Consider the following 22,177-nt stretch of genomic DNA (forward strand, 5'->3'; position numbering starts at 1 on the left):
CCTGCCAGAGCTCAGCCTTGCCCGATTTCCAACCACAAGGGAAGAATGATGGGCAACCTGCCCGGCCTCACGATCTACTTGCAGTAGCAACTTCTACAGCAAAAGCAAGATTGATCTGCGAATCTTACAATCCGAACCGAGCACAAAGCAATACAATTCTAAGATGATGCACCAGCTACCCCAATGCATTTGGCATATAACAGACACTTTCATGAAACATATTACCCTGTTTTCCATGGTATCAAAGAGCTTGTATGACATGATATTCACAAAGAGGAGGAGCTCCAAATCTTAGAAGAATCAAAGGAAATTGAACCAATAAATCATTTGAAAAAAAAAAGGTAGAAAGAAATGTTAACCACAAGTAACTATGGGGGAGAGTACATATAAAGAATATCTAGGAAGCACTTTGCTTTTTCACTTCAAAATCGCTTCTAACACCACAGCGTAACAGTGTAACTACCAAGCTATTGAATGCCAGAGCATGGCTATCTCTCACACACACACACACACACACACACACACACACACACACACGTATACCCACTATCCTTCCTGAAAAGCTGTGCTATGAATGAAGAATACAGTTTCAAATCAAAAAGAATTCAAGAAAATACCATCAAGTATTTTCCTCCCTGGGGCCTCATTTCTTTTTCCCTTTTCAAAGCTGGATCCCCCACTATTTGCACAGGCCAAATTCTGACCGTCTCTGCTTGAGATCCTATCTGAGACCCAACTGCAAATGTATGGTCAAAATTCAACCCCAGTGCAGCTCCTTGTACAGAACAGACAGTCCACGAGTTTCGAAGAAAATGAGCTTGCTTCCATCGCGTCTTGGATTCAGCATGTTATATAAAGCGACTCCCACAAGACAGGGTTCCCGAAAGACCAGTTAAATAAGAAACAAAGAACCAGTCAGGATATTCCTTGATAAGATCCTTAAAAATTATCTTTAATTGATGCCAAATATGAACAGATCATAAAGTGACAGAAGCAAGTAAAATTGCATAGATGGAAACTATGCGCTTCAATTAGGTTCCCAGTTCCTAACATTCAATGTCCTCTACCTGACCTAGGAAACAGGGCAGGGGAAATGCACAGTAGGTGAAAGTGAGACACATCCTTTAACTCAAGGCGTAAGCGACGGGCAAACTCAAGAAAAGAAAGAGTGCTTGCTCAGCTTCAATGGTTTGTCATCCTGATGGTGCACTTATTAAGACTATTCAATTGGTACTTTTAACCTGGGTTGTACTTTGCTTTTAATAGCGGAGGTATATCATAGAGAGTCCATGCTTTCTACTTCACAGCTGCTGGAGAAACGATTCCTAAACAGTGCACTGGAGAGAAGAAAAAGGTGTGTCTGTGGGTCTTAGAAAGGTGACACTTTTGACCTGGAATATTTCGCAAGGGATATTTGTGTTTCGTTTGGCTTTCTTTCCTTACACCATTTCTTCTCCAGTTGTGGCACAAAACTTGCCTCTCCTCTTTAAAGTCTCGTGCCATTAACAGTAAACTCCTAGTTAGCCCCCAGATGAAAATCACTGCAACTAGGGCTAAGCTCCTTAACGCTGGGGTCCTGAGGGCAGCCGGCCCTTACCCCTTACAGACACCGGGGCTTCCCAAGAAAGCCCGTGGTCATTTTGCCTGAGCCAAGAGACTGGCTGTGGACACCCAGTCGTCTCCACCTTACCTCCAGACCCTGATTGAGTTTGCACAGTGACCCAAGGGGATGGAAGAGCTGTGGTTAACAGCTCTGCTCCTGTTCGCATCTTTACAAAAATGATAAAGTAACGTACATTCTTCTAAGTGCTACCTGAGTCATGCTGGACGTGTTCGTGTGTACCCTGAACTTCCACGGTATAAATATAAGCACAAATACACCATGTGGTGGACGAGAGGCCACCTCCTGAGACGGCGATTAGCTCGGGTTGGGTCTGGTTGCAAAATGTGTGTTTTGTCTTCTTAAAATGAACGTAAACATCAAACAACTTCCATCCTTTCTTGAAAAGGCAGGAAGATAAAAAGGGCTGTCTAGTGGTCGCTTTTCTAACAATTCTGCACGGTGGATGGGTACACTCACCACGCGTCACCACCCCCAGGAGCGAGTCACTCCTGGGAGAGAGTAAGCTGCCCTTTCTCCTTTGAGTCAATCCCATCCACCGAACAAGGAATTCGGGTTTTAAAGAGCCTGTGTTTTGAGGTCTCCTACATTAAACGAGGGGATTAGGACACTATTTCTCCCAGCTCTTTGGATGTCAACTCACTTGAAAAATCTGTAACTATTCACAATGTGAAGAAGGACCTTGATGGACTAAACCAAATTTCTGCTTGAAGACATCTGTCCCTCACTCACCACTTCCAAGTATCCTTGTTTATCTTCGAATGAGTCATGCCTCCACAGTCAGAGGAAGGAGTGGCCCTCGGCCGTATTCCAGGAGAAGAATTTGCTCCTGGATTATTTGATTTTGCTAGGCGAACTGGCGCACACGCTCCCAACAAACTGTTTAAGCGATCATCAGAACTCACCTCTCAAGGGGGTGCTGAGGAATGGCTGTGCACAGACAGCGGCCAGGAGAGGCAAAACCAAAAGCCTTTCCTGGCCATCATCTGTCTTCCTCGACTCTGAGGACAGTGTCTTTGGTCTCTCGCATTCAGATCACTTGAGGTGAGTTAACCCCTTCAGGGCTTCTGGGATGGCCAACAGCCCTGGTGTGACCCAGCCCTTCCGCTGTCCACCCCCCCCATGGAACGGGGGCCTTCCCACACCGGAAGAGCTGAGTTATGGCTCTCAGCAGGTCAGCCGTCCTCTCCTTCGGGAGAAAAGCAGTAGTCAAGGCAGGAGCCATTAAAGCTCAAGATCTAGGGAAGGGATGAAAAGGCAAAAAGCCCAAGAAAACAAATCGAGGGAAGTAAACCGAAAGACAGTCATTCCCAAACGGGCAGTTTTGTTAAGTGCACCTTCAGGTCCACAAAAACATTTCAGCACCTTCCTGTGCAAGGGGGGGAGAGCTTCGTCCAGCTCTGCATGCCTATGCTACACAGATAATCCCTGCACCCTGGGCTTAGTCACATGGTTTCCATGAGCTACAGATGGGTAAGGAGCATTCATTTCCCCCAAACCACCCCACTTCGTTAACAGCTCAGCTCCGTCCCAGGCCGACACGTTTACTGCATGCATCGCTGCTCCCTGGAACACATGCAGGAGGATCGACCCAGAGCAGTGTGGAGCTGTGAGAGGCGGACCGGGCAGCCAAAGCCAGTCTTTGCAGTTCTGGTCCCGTTTTCTCATCCTCTGACCCATCCATCCCACAGTCCTGAGCGGATTATTGCTGTTGACGTTGTGCAGCATTTCAAGTTCCGTGTGTCCTCGACCTCAAAGTCTAAATAAAAGATCAAGATAATCCCCAGGGATGGGGAGGAGGTTGGCCTTTTTTTCCCCAACGGGAGACTTATAAACAGATAGAGGAGGAAGAGCCAGGAGGAGTCAAGTTCAAATGAGAAGGAAGCATCACAGGGAGGGTCAGACGCCCTGTGCTCGGATGCCGTGCGGTCCTTGGCCCCTGTCTTCCTCGGTTGTCATGTCTGTCTTACGGAATCACAGAAGCTGCACAGGGAAATATAACATCCACGTTCTTTCTTTCAACTGAGTCAGCCAGCCTGGGTGTAAGTAACTCCGGTTTCTTGGTTTCTCGCCTCCCTGCTCGTTCTAGGGTAGGACGCGGGGTGGTGGGAAGAGGGAAGTTACAAAGATGATTTCCAGAAGCAGCAGCGCAGGGATGAAAAGCAATGGGCAGCAGGTGGCCACATGCTAAGTGCAGAAGGAAGCTCCCCACCTCGGGTCCTTCGAAAGGCAGGGAGTGCCTCCCCGTGGGTGGGCAGCTGCTGGCCTCCAGAGGCCCATGTGATGTGACTCCCTTTCAGCTAGGCACGGGGTCCCCACCGTTCTCTGGAGTGGGTGCCAGGGGCAGCAGAAGTTAGACGTTCAGCCTGAGAAATGACTGCCGGGTGGGAATATCACAGGCACAACCTAGGAAATATCTGAAGGGGATGGGCCAGGAGGGAAAGCCTGGGAAAGGCTATTCTGAACTGAGCATTCTGCATCCACAACGATGCCTGCAAAGATCAGACTGTCGGAGAGCGGCAAAGTGCTGCAGCAGACAGAGGAGAGGGATGGAAATACACAAGGCCTGCTGGGCTGGACCAGAGGAAGCCTTGCTTGTCCAGGGTGACCCCTTCTAGGACACAATGTCCCCAAGAGTTTATATTGGCTTCCGGTGGAGAAGAGGAAATTGCAAGTTCATGGCTCACGTCCAGTTCGAAGATGGGTCTCAGACCCCGGTTTCCATCCCAGGTCAAGCTGCCAAAGGGACCATGTCCACTGGGTGGCCAGAGAAGCAGCACCCTCCCGGGTCTCTCCAGTCCAGGGTATGGGATGGCAGGGTGTCCCCATGGTTGTGACATGAGATAGGGAGGGTGGGAAAAGGAAAAGCAAAATATCTGCGCCCCCACCCTTCCTCCCCTTGGTTACATAACTTCTTTGCTGTGTTAATGGAGGCACTTTCTGCAGTTCGCTGTGGGTACAGGATAAAGGCACTAAGCAACTATTAAATCAATTGGTTGAGTGTCTTCAGGGAGCCTCAAGGGGAGGGCCGAAGTCTCTACAGACTTCAAACCACGACTGCAAAAAGAAATGAGCTCTGCTTTGGATGCATACAGTGGATAAACATTTTCATTTACATCTTAAGAATGCACCAAAAAACATGCAGTATTGCACCTTTTTTTTGTTTGTTTGTTTTGCTTGTGGTTATCTTCAGCTAGAAAGAATACGTGTTCTTAGGTGTTGCTATACATACCTCACTAACTTAGTTTTCCATAGAGCTTCCCTTTAAGGGATGGGCATATTGGTCCCCTCTCTGCCTACATCTGCACAGAAGCCTGACATTTCCCTGAGCAAAGGCAGGAAAATTGACGGAGTGCCCCCCACCCCCACCCCCCATTATTTCTTTTGGGCCCTTCATCCCACAAACTGGTCGTTTTTATTATTTTTTTAAATGTCTTTACATTAAATGAATCATGCAGTAATTAATTCAAGGTACACCTTAATCAAATAGGCCATAATGCTGAATAAGAGAACATGCTTGAACTCCAAAAAAGTGATTGTTCCCATCTGACTAACGTAGGTACTTAAATACAGTACTTAATTGACTAATAAAAAGAGTTAATAAATGAAGGAGTGCACTTTTGGTGAATGCAAATGAAGACGGATCTAGTTTTCGAAGACTCGATTCCAAAGTAAGCTTATTCCCTATTGTCTGAGTTAACGTTCTCGGCATGCGACTATAAAAGAAATATGATCAGATTCAAACATGCTAACACTTGGTTCCATTTGTGCTCTCTTGCAATAAGGAGGCTACGGTTTTACATCCAGTTCTGGAGGCCAAGGGTCAGGGTGCAGGACTGGTGAGAAAAGACCCATTGGGCACATCTGCAGTTGAAAATCTTAGCAGCACTGCAGAGGAAACAGTGAATTTCATTCAGTTATCTTTTTCTTAAGAGTTTGAATCCGAAGGGAAGGGGGCAGAGGGAAAAAAAGATCCCTACAGACCAGGACCAGTATCAGATTTATAAGGTGCTGTGTGAACCAGTCTTGAGTCAATTTTTTTCACCTTACAATATGCAGTTCAGTTGATCAAAATAAAAACATCTGTCGTTGCCCATTTCGGCTGGTCTATCATGTTACACCTAATACATTGGATGCACTTCGTAAGTGTGCTGTGCAGTTTGCAAAGATTTCATCTTGGAGTCCCATGCAAATGTTAATGTCCTATTTCTAATCAGTCATCTGAGTCTTAGTTAAAAGGAGAAAATGAAAGAAGCCACCAAGGATTAAAAATGGGGAAGCATATGAATCTTATTTTACCTAGACTAGTTCATGGACTGAGTTATTTTAAACCAGTTTTAGAAAATACACTTTCTTTTCCCGTTTTTTTTAATAAAATGAAAATAGGTTCTTTTTTTCTTTCTTTTTTTTTTTTTTTTTTTTTTATGGCTCCTGAAAGCTTCTGGTTCACCACCCCCAACATCACCTCGGCAATGCAACAATGCATCGACAGTTAAATAGAGCATTCAAAGACTATTTAGGAAAGTATCTACAAAGAGTGACCTTGGTCACTCCGGGTTTGGTTTGGTTGGTTGGTTTAAAGTCTTTAAGCTGCTGCTAAGTGGGGGCTTTTTATTTTCTTTGCTTGGTTTTTTTTTAAACATCAGTCAGTAGCTTGCTCTTATTAACACAGTTTTGGTTAGCTGTGGTGCAATTGCCAGTTCTGATATTGGCCTGTCTAAAGTGGGCTATGCTATTATTCATATCCTCTTCGATCTCCATGTACTCAGATTTGCTGATAGTGGAGGAACTGCGCCGGCTGAGGTCACTGTCAGAGGCTAAATTAGGAGCACTAACGTGGAGCAACTGAGCCTGCTCTTCCCCCTCAGTTTCTCGGTGGTAGAAATAGTTGAAATTGGACACAATGACAGGTACGGGCAGGGCAATTGTCAGCACACCAGCGATGGCACACAAGGAGCCCACGATCTTGCCTCCAATTGTCACAGGGTACATGTCACCGTATCCTACAGTGGTCATGGACACCACCGCCCACCAGAAAGCATCGGGGATACTGGAAAAGTGCGACTCAGCTTCTTCCGCCTCGGCAAAGTACACTGCACTAGAAAACAGTATGACCCCGATGAAGAGGAAAAAGATGAGCAGCCCTAACTCTCTCATACTAGCTTTGAGGGTCTGGCCCAGGATCTGGAGGCCCTTAGAGTGGCGGGAGAGTTTGAAGATTCTAAAAACCCTGACCAACCGAATGACCCTGAGGATGGCCAGCGAGGTGGCCTGCTCGCCCTTCTGGTTCCCCTCCTGCTCCGCTATCTCAGTGCCTAGGGTGATGAAATAGGGGATGATGGCCACAATGTCGATGAAGTTCATGATGTTTTTGAAGAAGTCCGTCTTGCTGGGGCAGGCGAAGAAGCGCACCACAAGCTCGAAGGAGAACCAGATGATGCACAGGGTTTCCACGATGAAGAAGGGGTCCGTGAAGATGTTGGAATTGTAGATCACCGTGGTGTTGTCGAGGCGGTGCACGGTGCCCGTGAAGTCCTTGTCGTCCTTCAGCTCGGGCAGCGTCTCCAGGCAAAAGATGACGATGGAGATGAGGATGACCATGACCGAGACGATGGCGATGACCCGGGCGGGCCCCGAGCTCTCGGGGTACTCGAAGAGCAGCCACACCTGGCGCTGGTACTCCTTCTCGGGCAGGGGGCGCTCCTCCTCCTTGATGAAGCCCTCGTCCTCCCGGAACTTCTCCATGGCCTCCTCACCCAGTTCGTAAAACTTGATCTCCTCGGAGAACATGTCCAGCGGCACGTTGACCGGCCTCCGCAGCCGGCCCCCGGACTGGTAGTAGTAGAGGATGGCGTCGAAGCTGGGCCGGTTGCGGTCGAAGAAGTACTCGTTCCTCAGGGGGTCGAAGTAGCGCATGCGTTTCTTAGGGTTGCCCAGCAGCGTGTTGGGGAACTGCGCCAGCGTCTTGAGCTGCGTCTCGAAGCGCAGCCCGGAGATGTTGATGACCACGCGCTCGCAGCACTCGTGGTCGTCGTGCTCGGCCGGCCGCGGGTAGCTGCCGTCCTGGGGGTGGCCTGGGGCGGCCGAAGCCTCGTCCACGTTCTCTCCCGACATCACCGTCATGGTGGAAGCCGGGGGCGGCGGCAGCGGCGGCGGCGGCGGCGGCGGGAGACCCGGGGCGGGCCTGGGGCGGGGAGGGGCGAGGGAGGCGGGGTGGGGGGGACCCGCGCGCCCCCCCCACCGGTGTGCGCGGCTCCCCTGCGCTCAGGGGGCGGGGCTTCCGAGCCAGCAGGTGGAGAGATCCGCCACTCCGCTCCTTGAGATGGTCCCCTCCACCCTGTCTGTTCCTCCGTTTGAAATCCCCCTTGCCTGACGCCCGGGAAGCAGCTTTCCGCCGGGGTGGGTGGGCGGTGGAGGCGGGGGGGGAGTTTCGTCCTGCTCCGAGTGCCTTAAGGCAAAGCCGTTCTAGCGGACCGGGCCATCGCTGAGAGGTCACCCTGGCCTCCCCTCCCCTCCGCGAGCCCTCCTGGGACCCGGTGCAGAGCCAGCTCAGCAGATCCCCTCGCCTGCCACCCCCTCTGCTTCTCCTCGGCTCTCCCCCCTCCTAGCCCTCTTCGCCTGCCGCCTTCTAAGCTCCCACCAGGGCAATCGATGGATGCTGCAGAGAAATAGAAAGTGATACGGGGGCAGAAGATCAGAAGCGTTCACATGGGACGGACCCACAGACACGGAAGAGCACAGACCTCTAGCTTGTTTCGAAAGCACGGGACTTTTGCTAGGGTGATCACATACACGCAGACAGATACACGCAGACACCCGAAAACCAAGTTTGGGGCTCGTCCATCCCACTTTCCTCACTGCCCAAGAGCCGATCTGCTTACAACTTCGTTAAACTAGAGATCGGGAAAGCGCCGAGAGACGCTGGGGGAGCTCCAGGTCCAGGCAGCATCCCCGCACCCCAGGCCTCCCCCACCCGTCACCCCAAGTCCCGCCGCTGCAGCCCCGAACTGAGGAGCCCCCTACCTGGCCGGCCGGCTTGGCGCAGGAGCGGTGCAGAGTCGGCGGAGAGCCCGAGTGGGAATGCGGCAGGTCGCCTTTGCGGTACCCGGGCGCGAGCCGCGGCCGCCGCAGCATCCGAGGGGCGCCGGGGCCAACGCGCCGCCCTTGCTCCTCGTCCTGGGTTCCTTCAGCTGACCAGTCGCTTTATTGGGCAGGTACGGCGAAAATGTCCATTCCCTACTCCCATTCTCACCCGCGGCCAGCAACCTGGAGACGCCGCTCTTTTTTGGGTGCGGGGAGTTCCGGAGGCTGTGGGGCGGAGAAGCGAAATGCCACCCTCTCTCGAGCTCTGAAGCAAATGACGATACGGAGCGCTCTCGCCCCCTCCCAACACAGCGGGAGCCCTTGATTCGATCCCGAAGGAGGCGAGCGAGCAAAAGCCTGGATCTACATGGCTCGCGTGTCCCTTCCGCTTTCCGCACCCCCACGCAGACCTCGCCGAGGCTACGCGGCGCTCCGGGAGCTGTTCCGAGCTCCGAGTGGGGCAGGGTGCGTGCGGCGCGGGTCCCCTCGGTCCATTTCTGGGCGCTGCAAGATCAGCAGAAACCTGAGAAAGCGCCCGGAATGCGGAGCAGCGATTGGCCCACCCGGGCGTGGGTTGGGGAGGGCGGGGGAGGGCGGGAGCGAGGAGGTAGATGGAAAAGCAGAGGGGAGGGGGGGCTTGGCAGAGGGAGGATGTCATTCAGTTCCCACCCTTGCCAGCACAGCTTTTTTCTTCTCCTGCCAGAAAAGCCGACCACCAGTTCTCCTTCCCCTGTGGTCCACAGCCCCGCACACACACGGTCCTCGGCCGCGACCTTCCCCGGGAATTTCACATTGGAAATGGGCAGGTCCGACGCAATGCAGGCGGTGGTGTTCCTGGCACAACTCCTCCTCGGATGGGCTTGCGTTTGTGCGGTCCCACAGTAATCTGCTCCTCTGCGCGCTGTCTTGCCCCTCCCGCGGGGGGGGGGGTTCTCTGCAGAGCGGACCCAGTCTGTCCCCGCTGGCCTCGGAGAGATGCGGACATGGGGTTGGGCTCTGCAGTTGAGGATCGCCAGGGTTTGTTCTCTGTCTCGCTACTGCGAGGCGGTGGTGTTAAATGTGTCCCTCTTTGACCTACAGGAGTTGAAGTTTTCTTGCCATCAGATTATTTTGAAATACTGAGAATGCGGCTTGTGGGAAACCAAAAGCTCCGTGGGCTCATGGACGTGTCTGCCAACTTGGGGCTAAGTGTCATGAATCTGAGAAGCAAGTTGCATGCCCACCTCCCACCTACGTCACTCCTCCCGAAGCCTCTTTTTCCGGCCTAATGCCTCCACTGGGCCACTTGCAAGTCTTGCCACTGCTTAGGGAAAGGGTCTGCACCCGGGCGCAGGGCAGCAAAAGCCGGGGGCGGCGTGCGCGGTGCACGGCGAGTGCGGCTCCAGCTGCGCCCGCAGAGGCGCTGCACCTTGGCGCCTGCAGCAGGAGAGCAGCCAGCCAGCAGCTCCGGTACTTCGACTGCTGCCGAGTCTCCAAGGAGGCTGCAAGAACCCAGAGTCGCAGCCGATTGGTTCCCCCGCTGCACTTGGACCACCCCTTCGCACCACCGCGACCGCGATGCCTCCCGCCTCCGCTACCCACCTCTTTAATCAAAGCCAAAGATTGCATCCTCCCCGCTCTATTGTGGCTAGAGGGAAGCGGGGGCCTCTGCGGGGTTGCCCAGGCAGCGCAACAATCCTGGGTACAGAACTAGCTAAGTCCCTCCTCCAGATTGCGACTCCCGCATTTCTTTCAGAAAAAAATAATAATAAGTATTTGTTCCCTCCACTCCTTCGGAGCCATATCCCAGCTTTTCTTTTTACAAACAATGAGTTACCTAAAACTCCTCCTTCCCCTAGGAAGGACTGCCCTTTCCCCACCTTCCACACACATATTCCTGGATCCCACTTACTCCATGCTCCCTTGCCTTCCTAGCCTACGGCTTTATTGAAGAAAAAAAGAAGCTAAGAAAGAAAAGAAATAAGAAGCTTTGCATTGAAATACTGTCAAGGCCCTTGTTTTGGTTGCTGCTGCTCCCCAGGCTATGCTGCTGCTATAGCTCTAACCCAAAATCGCTCTGCGGCCAGACGGGATAAATATTTTCTGACATGTCCCAGCAATATTGGGCTTCCAACCCTGCTCCTGTCCCTCCCTTTGCCCCCTTCCTTCTTTTAAATGTTTCTAAAACTGTCATCTCCCTAGCTTCACATGAGTGCGCTTGCCCCCAATTCAGCATTGGGAGGTCACCTTACAGAAGAGATTTACAGACTGGATGAGATCCCAGGTTCCTCAATTCAACGTTTTATTAAGAGGGCATAGTAAGATCAGGAAGTTTTCAACATCCCTGGAGGATGTCTTTAGAACAGGACTGGACCTCCAAGGAATTGGAAGAGAGTTGCTGAGCTGAGCTAGGAATTCATCATTCTTGATGCAAATGAGAGTCTGGAGGTATTTATTCGTTTAACAACTTGCTTAGTTCCAGGAGTTCCCATTGTGGCTCCGTGGGTTAAGAACACGATGCAATGTCCCTGAGGACATGGGTTCCATCCCTGGCTTCAATCAGTGGGTTAAGGATCCAGCATTGCTGCAAGCTGCAGTGTAAGTCACAGATGCAGCCTGGATCCAGTGTGGCTGTGGCTGTGGCCTAGGCTCCAGCTGCAGCTCGGATTTGACCCCTGGCCCCTGGCATATAGAAACTTCTACATGCTGCAGGCGCAGCCGTAAAAAGAAAAAACGAAAACACTTTGCTTAATTCCAGGTATGTGTCAGACAAGTCCTCACACTGGAGACACGGTAATAACTAAGACATGAGATCTCAGACCTCTCGAGCCCACATTCTTGTGGGAGAGACAAGGAATTGGACTATACCTTATAATGTTAGGGGAAAACAACTTTTAAGGAGATAAAGAGTGATAAATATAGATTTGCATGGATAAGAAGGGCCTCCCTGCAGAGGTAACATTTGAGCAAAGGACTTCAAGAAGAAAGAGATCAAACAACAGGAATGTCAGGAGGATGGAAGAGCAAATGCAAACATTCTAAGGCAGGGACAAGCTCAGCATATTTGGGAAACAAAAGAGGGCTGCAAAGAAGTGAGCAAGGAAGAGGGATGGAGAAAGTGGGTCAGAAAAGTGGGCGGGCAGATCATGCAGGGCCTCTTAAGCCACTCTACAAATATTTCGTTTGCTTCTGAGTGCAAGGGGAAGATATTGGAGAACTTGCATCCCTGCAGTAACATAATATGATTTGCCGTTTTTAACGGTTATTCTGGCGGCTAGAAACAGAGTGTGAGAGCTGGAGGTTATCAAGTAACACAAGCAAAGATGGTTTAAACAAGGAAGATAGTGGTGGGAATAGGATTACATTGTGAAAACTGAGATGAGGAGTTCCCTCTGTGGCGCAATGGAATTGGAGGTGTCTCTGCAGCGCCAGGACTCAGGTTCAATCCCTGGTTCCAGTGGGCTAAAGGATCCAGCATTGCCACAGCAGAGGCATACAGCTGTGGCTGGGATCTGACCTGGGACCTCCATTTGCCACTGGGTGGCCAAAAAAAACCAAAGATGACAGGATTTTGGATGTGGGGGAAGGACACATGTCAAGAATGTCTCCTAGGTCCAAAGTCTTAGCAACTAGGTGGATGGTGACATCATTTACTGGAGGAGTGTGCTGGACAGCACCTGTCCCACTGGATTGTGAGCCACACAAAGTCTGGGACCGTGTGTGTCTTAGTTATTACTGTCCTGGGCTATGGAAGCCTTTCCTCACAATCTCCTTGCTTCTCCATTCTTTCCTCAGGCCACTTGCCCTGTCTCAGCTGCTGCTGAAACAGCCAGCTCTGTGAAGGCAGCAGAGTTCTGCCTAATGAGGTTGCAATGCATTCCAGTGCAACGCGTGGAAACTGGATTCCTCAAGATGGCAAAAAGGTCCAAGTGACCAGCACAGCCACATGGAGGCATCAACTCAGTGGACCATTGAGAGTTGCCTGGTAGGAGATATGGGGTAGGATGGAGCCTGGAGATAAATTCTCTCTCTTCAGTCTTTTCAAGGACAAGTAACCACATGGTCTAGTGACAAGGCTGCATCTCCTTGTGGTTCATGAAGTAGTGGCCAGCTTGTAACTAACTACGTTGTTTTTTTTTGTTTTGTTTTGTTTTGTTTTTTTTTTTTGTCTTTTTGCCATTTCTTGGGCCACTCCCGCGGCATATGAAGGTTGCCAGGCTAGGGGTTGAATTGGAGCTGTAGCAGCCTGCCTACGCCAGAGTCACAGCAACGTGGGATCCGAGCCACATCTGCAACCTACACCACAGCTCACAGCAACGCTGGATCCTTAACCCACTGAGCAAGGCCTGGGATCGAACCCGCAACCTCATGGTTCCTAGTTGGATTTGTTAACCACTGCGCCACCACGGGAACTCCTCACCACGTTGTTTTTGCACCCTTTCTTCCCCTTTTCCCTTCTTCTCCCTGCCCAGGATCACACCTTCCATTAACATATTGTCTCAGGTTCTGTTTTCTAGGGAACCTGGGCTGAGGTAGGCATCCAGCCTTCAGTCCGAGACCTGTTAAGTTTGAGCAAGCTGTTAAATAGCCAGTGCAGATGCTGAGTGGGAAACTGGACATGCAAGTCAGTCTATACAGTTCAGAGGAGAGATCTAGGTAGATCCGGGTTTTTCAGCCTTGGCACTTGGTCTGGGTGCTTTTTGGTTGTGGATAGCATTTTTGTTTTGTTACTCTGCATTTTTGGAGGTTCCGCAGCATTCCTGCCTTCTACCTGCCAGCTGCCAGTGGCACCTGCTCCCAGTTATGACATGTCTCCAGACATTGCCAAAGTTTCCCTGAGTTGGGGGGGGGGGCAAAAATCACCCCCTTTGGGAACCACTGGGGTGGATAGTAGTTAAAGCCAGAATCCTGGACTAGCACACTGGGACATGAAGGCAGAAAGAGAAGAGGCAGTGTTCAGAGACTGCACCTCAGGATGCCCTAATTCTTCGAGGTCAAAGAAGGAAGTACCTGCAAGGGAGATGGAGAAAGAGTGACTGGTAAGGTCAGCAACGGGAGAGCGCGCGGGGGGGTGGGGTCTGTGAAAGCAAAGGAGTACAGTGTTCCAAGAAGGAGAGGGAAGGATTGATTTTGTTAAACTCTGCAAATAGATTGAATAGAATGAGGACATTAGAACCAACTACTGGGTTTAGAAAAACGGAGTTGAGGAGATAGAAAGCCCCTTCTCTTTCGGTCATCTTGGAGCCTGTTGAGGCCTGCAGGGAAGAAGGCTTCAAAAACAACAAATACGATGGGAAGGTTGTGGTCCAAAGTCTTTTATTCTGGTTATAAGTGGGGTCTCCGGAAGCAGAGGAAGCACACGGCTCTTCTTAAAATTGAAGGTGTTTATGCCTGAGATGAAACTGAATTTTATCTAGGCAAGAGATGTGCTTATGTGTACAAAGCAAAGAATAACACAGTGACGCCTGGAAGAAAATCTAACAAAACCAGAGTAACCTGGGGAAAGGTAACGCGTGCTCATGGCCCCAGTGGCATGGATCGTGCCAAATTCCAAAGCAACCTTCCAGCTAAGGCCATTGGACACAGAATCCATGTGATGCTGTACCCGTCAAGGATTTAAACTTATTGAAAAATAAATAAATAAAAGTGGATGTGCTCTCCTGTTAAAAAAAAAAAAAAGAGAGAGAGAGAGAGATTGAGAGAGAACTGATGACAGTAGGTGAAATCAACTCTTGAAATTTGGGGGTCCCTGGGAGAAGATGAAGGGTGACAAGCCTTTTTCAGATGCGAGCCATTGCAGTATGTTTGTACACTGATAGGAATGATTCAGTAGAAAGGGAAAAATTGTTGATGCAGGAGAAAGAACAACTGGAGCAGTGTTCTCGAGAAGGCAAAGGGAGAACGGGATCTGAGATCCGAATGAAGAGGTTGGCCTTGGAAAAGTAAATCCCTAGAAAGGGGAGTGAGCGCACGGTTCAGGCACAAGTAGTTTGGTCGATGTGACTGCGGGTGGGAGTTTGTGGACATTCGCTTAGGCAATTGAGGCAATGTTCTCAGTGAAAAAGGGAAGCAAAATCATCAGCTGAACGTGAGGCTAGGGAGGAGGTCTTGGAAGTAGGAGGAAAACGTGTGAAATAACCACTCAGGAGAATGGTCAGTTGAAAGGATTAAGGAATGCAGCTTTGAGGTTGCCTGTCGATATCACAGGCTGGCTTTTGGTGAAGGACCTGGCTTTTGGTTTCGGGGATCGGGCCCTGATTGTTTAAGATAAACTTGGAAGTGAGTCATGATAGAATTAGTTCTGATGATTGTTTATGGGAAAATGTGAGACTAGCTCTAAATATAGCCTCCTTCTTAGCATCAGTTTCTTAAGTGTTATGTCACTTGCTAAGGCACGATCTGGCACGAGAAGAGATGGTCCTACCAGGCAAGAAATACCCATGTGGACTCACCTTAGATCCTGCTGCAGGCAGTGTAACGAGAGGAGGAATGAATGAGGACCTCATAAGGTATAAGGTAAAGGGTAATGTAGAACCATCAGGAGGCAAGAAGGAAACGTCACAAGTTCACTAAGGGTTGAAGATGACATTGAATGGGGTGGAGGGCTATGTCAGTTAGCCTTCTCTTGCTGGGAGTGGTGATGGGGCTTATCCGTAGATGGGCTCCAGGGATCTGGGAATCTCTCAAACTGTTTACATATTTTTTGCTACATGTCAAAAATCTGGTTTCTGAGCACCAGCTCTGTAAGGGATTTTTAGCAAAATCTCAAAGGGAGCTTACGCTGGAACTGTTAAAAGCCTAGGTTTTTAAAACACAGATGAATTCTAATTCAGTAACGCTGAGCTTGGACAAGTCACTCCATCATTTTATATCCTATATCCTAGGCTGCTGTGAGGATAAAAAACAAATCAAGCACTGATCAGACCCTAGCAGAGAGCTGAACTTGATGAAATGTCAAGAAAAAGTGACCAGAAAGGTCAGGAATCATTAGACAGGTATTTAAGAAACATTTTCACCAAGGACATGTCACCAAGGATAAAGCAGTCCCTAGATAATTGAGAATCAGAAAAAGAAAAAAAAGGTAATACCTACCATCAAGACTCCTTACGGCCAACTTCAATATTCAGCCACAACAGGTTAACTGGTACTGGCTTTTCTCCCATCACGAACAAGTAGAAAACTGGATAAATGACATGAAGCAGCACAGGGCAAGAGGCAGGGAAGAACTGACATCTCTTATAAAAGGGAACCGAATGAGGTGAGCTCTGTGATAGGCTTGCTTTTTGCCTGGAGATAGTTTCCAGCAGCTGTGCAGGGAGAGGAGACCCAAGCAGAGCCTTTGGAAATCTTGCCCATTGAGGCTTGAGATTGAGGTGGCTGAAAGTTATGAGGCAAAGTACTAAAGAGGAAGGAGGAACCCAGTGAAAAAAGTACTGGCAATCTGCACGCAGTCCCCTTGAATGTGTTGGTGGAAACCCAACTGCACGTGGGTAGGAAGGATAAAACTCCAGGGGGCTGGGTTGGTTTAATCAAACATCAGTCAGTGTAATTCCCTCTACCAAGAGAATCGTTAGGAGATTCTCAATAGAGGCAGAAAAGCTGCTTGACAAAATTCAACACCCATTCATGATTATAACAACACAGGGAAAAACAAACCTTTTAGCCCACTGGAAATTGAAGGAACTTACTTAACCTGAAGAAAGACCTCTACCAAAAACATAGAGCAGACATCATACTCAGTGGTAAAAAGGTTGAACACTCTCCCCTAGGATCAGGAACAGAGCAGCACGGCGCACTCTCATCACGTCTATTGAGCATCCTATCTGAGGTCCTAGTTGGTTCAATAAAGCACTAAAAAGAATAAAAGCACATAGAGAACAGATCTGTGGTTGCCAAGGGGTAGAGGGAAGGAAGTGGGATGGAGGGGGTTTGGGGTTGGTAGACGCAAACTATTATATTTAGAGTGGAGAAGCAATGATGTCCTACTGTCCAGCAGGGGAAATTATAGCCAATCTCTTAGAGGAGAACATGGCAGAAGTTAATATGAGAAAAAAATATATATACGTGTGTGTGTGTATATATATATATGTATGACTAGGTCACTAGGCTGTACAGCAGAAATTGATACAACACAGTAAATCAATTATACTCTACTAAAAGTAAAATAAAATTTAAAAAAGAAATAAAAGGCATATAGATTGGAAAAAAAGAATTGTTCTTATTCATAGACAACATGACTATGTGTACGGAAAATCTAAAGATTCTACAAAAACGCTACTAGAAATATTAAGTGAATTTAGTAAGTCTGAAGGAAACTTCAGTAAGGCTTTAAACTTTAGTAAGGCTGATGAATATATAAAAAGCAGTAGAATTCCTGCCACTTACAACAACATCGAAAAATAAAATGCTTAGGAGTTCCCATTGTGGCTCAGCAGGTTGAGAATCCAGCTAGTATCCATGAGGATGTGGGTTTGATCCCTGGCCTCACTCAGTGGGTTAAAGGACCCAGCATTGCCGTGAGCTGTAGTGTAATTCACAGGCATGGCTCAGATCTGGTGTTGCTGTGGCTATAGTAGCCTGGAAACCTCCATGTGCAGTGCATGAGGCCCTAAAAGACAAAAACAAACAAAAAAACACAAAACCTTACATTAATGTAACAAGATATCAAAATACGTTACATATAAGACCTATCCATGGAAAACTCTAAAATATTGCCGAGAAACATTAAATAAGATCTAAATAAATGGAAAGATGTACTGTGATCATGGATTGGAAGACCAATCCATTACATTAGCATGATGTCAATTCTCCCCCAAACATAACTGCAATCAGAATGCCAACGGGGGAGTTCCCATTGTGGCTCAGCAGAAATGAACCCAACTAGTATCCATGAGGACACGGGTTCGATCCTTGGCCTTACTCAGCAAATTAAGGATCCAGTGTTGCTGTGAGCTGTGGTGTAGGCTGGCAGCCGCAATTCCCATTCAACCCCTAGCCTGGGAACTTCCATATGCTGTAGGTGTGGCTCTAAAGAGCAAATAAAATAAAATAAAACAAAGTAAAATAAAATAAAGCTGATTGTAAAACTTATATGAAAACACAAAAAACCTAGAATAAAAGACATTTAAAACAGAATTTTATTGTAGGACTTACACTGTCTCATTTTAAGAGCTTTAAAGCAAAAATCATCTTGACAGGGCAGTTTAGTGTAGAAAGAGACATACAGATCCACAGAACAGAGTAGGGGGAGCCCAGAAGCAGGACCACACATATATGATCAACTGACTTTCAATGAGGCTGGCAAGGTAACTAAATAGGAAAAAGATAATTTTCTCAACAAATGCAGCTGGAACAACGAAATAGCCATACACCTTCACACTCACTTCACACTTAACTCACACTTACACAAAGAATTATTCAGAAGGGATCACAGACCTAAGTGCAAAAGCTTAAACTACTTAACTTCTTAAAAAAAAAAAAAAAAAGGAATAAAATCTTTACAACTTAGAACAAAGACATACACGCCATGCAAAAATTGAGACATGGAATTTCATAAAAATTAAAGACATCTGCCCTACAAAAGACACTGTTAAGAAAATGAAAGGGCAAGCCATAGACTGGGAGAAGATATTTACGATACATACATCTAACATATATGCATACATGCCAGTAATTCTAACAACTCACTAGTAAGACATACAGTGCAGTTGAAAATGGGCAAAAGATTTGAATGAACACTTCACAAAAAGAATGCTTTTTTTTTTTTTTTTTTTTTTTGGTCATTTCTTGGGCCACTCTCATGGCATATTGAGGTTCCCAGGCTAAGGGTCAAATCGGAGCTGCAGCCACCGGTCTATGCCAGAGCCACAGCAACGCGGGATCCGAGCTGCATCTGCAACCCACACCACAGCTCACAGCAACGCCGGATCCTTAATCAACTGAGCAAGGCCAGGGATCGAACCCTCAACCTCATGGTTCCTAGTTGGATGCGTTTCCACTGTGCCACAACAGGAACTCCTATATCTTGATTTTGGTGGTAGTTAGATGGTACATTGTCAGAACTATACACTTGAAATGGGTATGTTTTATTGCATGTAAATTATACCAAAATAAAAATTTTTAAAAACACCTTGTTGTGAAATAAATAATACTGATACACATTGAGCTGACAGAGGAAAGCAAAAACCTCGGTATTTTTTGAGAGCTTAACCTGTGATGGTTCCCTAAGCTGTTCTGAGTGGTCCTTGGAAGGAGGAATCTATGTGGTATGAGGGAGCAATTTCCTGTCTTATTAAGACTATATGGGCAGGTTCACAACTAGGAAAGGAGAACTATAACATTTAGGACTTCACTAAAAAATAATTATTGAGCACCTATGGATTACCTCTGCCCTTGTGTAATACATCAGAGACCAGGATAGAGTCCTTGCCCTCAGTGAGCTCCTGTTGTAGGTGTTGAGACAAAGACATAAATAGGTAATTACAATACAAAAATGTTTTCACGGGACAGGCAGAGGCACACCAGGTATTGAAGAGTGGCCCTTCAGCCAGCCTTGGGAGACAAGGAAGAACTCCTGGGAGCAATAAGATAACAAGCAAGATGAATCCTAAAAGATGAGTAGGAAGGATGGCCATTGGAGTGCCTTCTGGAACAAAGTCAGCAGCCTACTACAAGGCTCTAGATATACAAGGGAATTGATAGTGTACCCGGGATAATATTATTTAGGTCACTAGACCTGGAGGATCAATATAAGGAGGTGAGTGGCAGAAAAATGAAGCCGGAGAAGTTGCCAGGAGCGAGGTCATGATGAGCCTTGCTGGTCTCCATAGTAAACCCCACTGGTTTCCTCCTGAGCCTCCAACCCTCTCTCTTTTCCCCCAGATGGGATCCCTTTTTACAGCCAGATGCCCAAAGGAGGGCCCAGTGCTCCAGCTTATCTCATCAGCCCGTGACCCAACCCTAACCTAGCGGACAGAGAGGAAGCCTTCTGGAGGGCTTCAGGGAAAGGCTTCCTCCGTGGTAAGAAAGAGCCACAGAAAGTCTTTCTCTTCATCCTCTAGATGTCATGTCTGATGAGTCATCGCTCTGTCCATCCCGCTAGCAGCCTGAATGACTAAGCCAACACTGAAGGTGTCATGGCAAAAAGGGAAAAAACATCTGGATCCTGGTGGCATCGCCGAGCTGCTGAATCAAACAGCCATGAAGCTTCTTACCATGGAAATTCCTGTTGTGAAAGTCAACAGTTTACTCATTGTTAGGTGAATTTGAGTTGAGCTTGCTCATTGTATCTTATTTCTCATTAAGGAGTTTAGACTGACTTGCAGAATAACCATGGATACTATTGGGAGAAATGGTTTAGATGTAGGGGCATCAATTAGAACTCTTTCTGATTATGGAAGTAGAAACTTGACCCCAAATGACTTAAACCGAAAAAAGGAGGGGGGGGAATTTGCTAAGAAAACTGAGCATGTGGGGAATAGAAATGGAGGTTTGGGAAAGGCTTACCCAGCACTCGAGGGTTATGACCAGGACCTATTTATTTCCTTCTCCATGTCCCTTCCTCAGCACTGACTCTCCTCTAAAGAAAGCCTCTTTGGGGGGTTCCTACGATGGCTGCGAGAAACTCTAGGGGCTCTGTACCTCATGTCTGGCAGAAATACCTCTAATTCTCTAGTGGCTCCAATGAGTCCAATGAGTAGGGAATTGAGTCCTGGTGACCCTGAATTGGCCTGACTTGGGTCATTTATCCATCTTTGAGCCAATCCCTACAGTCAGGAAGATGAGATGTGCTCACTGGATTAAAGAAATCAGAGCCCTTCCCTGAAGAAGGGATGGGGTCAATCTGACCCAAAATGTATCATGAGAAATTTCAAAGTACTGGTATAAAGCATAAGAGGGGGCTGCAGGCTAGGGAAGTGATTAAATGTCCAGAAAGGAGGTGATAGATGAAGTTAAGAATCGCTCTCAGGTCTCTGGCTTAGGCATCTAGGAGAGACATGCACCAAGAGAAATGCCCTTCAGAAGGGTGAGTAAGATGAGCTATACTGTGAGATGTAGTGGCCACTGGTTATCAATTGTCTTGAAAGCAGGCATGAGGCAGTGGAAGCAGACGCCTGATTGCAGTAGTGGAGGAATATGTGGAGTGAGCAAGTGAACAGAGGGCAGGTAGGCATTCCTTGAAGGGTCTTAGAACCAGAGGGCAGGAGGGGGATGGAGGTCATAGCTAAAGGGATCTAGGAGGGGCGTTCTCATTGTGACTCGGCTGGTCACAAACCCGACTAGTGTCTATGGGGATTCGGGTTCGATCCCTGGCCTCACTCAGTGGGTTAAGGATCCAGCACTGCCGTGAACAGTGGTGTAGGTCGCAGATGTGGCTCGGATCCAGTGTCACTGTGAGCTGTGGTGTAGGCCAGCAGCCGCAGCTCCAATTCGACCCCTAGCCTGGGAACCTCCATGTGCCGTGGGTACAGTCCTAAAAAGCAAAGAATTAAAATAAATAAATAAAGAGACCTAGGAGGTCAGGAGAACTTTTTTTTTAAATATAGGAGAGATTTAAGCATGGTTTAATGCTAAAGGTGATAAGTGAAAAATATAAAAGGAAGAACAAGATTGAAAATATAGGCCGGAAATGGGGTGATTCATAGAAATGGGGTGATTCATCCTCTAGGAAGGATGACAGAGGGATAGAGAGCGCTATAGAATAATTGATCTTAAGGAAGAGCAAGGGACCATTCTTCACTGGGGTGGAACAGAAGGAGCAGAGGACCATAGCAGTGCACTGGGAAAGTGAATTCAGGAAGCCCAGGGAGAGGTCATCTGAAGCTTTCTAGTTTCTCAATGAAATACCAGATTCTACCTTCTGATGGGCAGGTGGGCAGAGACTGTGAAAGGTCAAAGACAGCCCCGAGGAAGAGTAGGAGAGAGAGTGGACCGGGAAAGTGCATGGAACTTTGCCATTCGTCCCACGTCATCTAGAAGATGTGTAGTCCTTTCTCCTGAAGACCCTGCCTTGCTCATAATCGATCATAAATATAATCAAAATCCAATGACTAGGACAATGTATTCATTATCTGTGGCCCATTAGATCACCTTCTAGTCTCATCAGACTCCAGCTCAGATGGACACGTGGAAGTCTTTTTCTCCCCTGGCTGTGAACTTGAGCTCTTAGGGGTTGGGCTTTGACTGATGTTTTCTTTTCTTTATTTTATTTTATTTTATTTTATTTTATTTTATTTTTTTGTCTTTTTAGGGCCACACCCACAGCATTTGGAGGTTCCCAGGATAGGGGTCGAATCGGAGCTGTAGCTGCTTTAGACACACCAGATCCGAGCCGTGTCTGCAACCTACACCGCAGCTCACGGCAATGCCAGATCCTTAACTCACTAAGCAAGGCCAGAGATCGAACCTGCATCCTCATGGATGCTAGTCAGATTCATTGTGTATAAGGCACAAATAAATTAGAGCATTAAAACACAGATTATAATTTCTAACCTA

The 22,177-nt window shown here is 48.0% G+C and overlaps 1 protein-coding gene and 1 pseudogene across 1 annotated transcript; one reads left to right on the forward strand and one right to left on the reverse strand.

Annotated features, from left to right (window-relative positions):
* On the reverse strand, positions 924-9,967 carry KCNA1 (potassium voltage-gated channel subfamily A member 1). Its single transcript, XM_021092437.1, has 2 exons — positions 8,645-9,967; positions 924-8,279 (listed from the first exon to the last, which is right to left on the reverse strand). The coding sequence occupies exon 2, from the start codon at positions 7,742-7,744 to the stop codon at positions 6,257-6,259; it is 1,488 nt and encodes a 495-aa protein (XP_020948096.1). The 5' UTR covers positions 7,745-8,279; positions 8,645-9,967; the 3' UTR covers positions 924-6,256.
* On the forward strand, positions 13,075-15,534 carry LOC110260859 (annotated as a pseudogene).

The sequence above is a fragment of the Sus scrofa genome, chromosome 5, assembly GCF_000003025.6.
Source record: "Sus scrofa isolate TJ Tabasco breed Duroc chromosome 5, Sscrofa11.1, whole genome shotgun sequence".
NCBI classification, from domain to species: domain Eukaryota; kingdom Metazoa; phylum Chordata; class Mammalia; order Artiodactyla; family Suidae; genus Sus; species Sus scrofa.

Excerpts from the sequence above, each read along its gene's own strand:
- KCNA1 (XM_021092437.1), bottom strand. The coding sequence starts at position 7,744 with ATGACGGTGATGTCGGGAGAGAACGTGGACGAGGCTTCGGCCGCCCCA.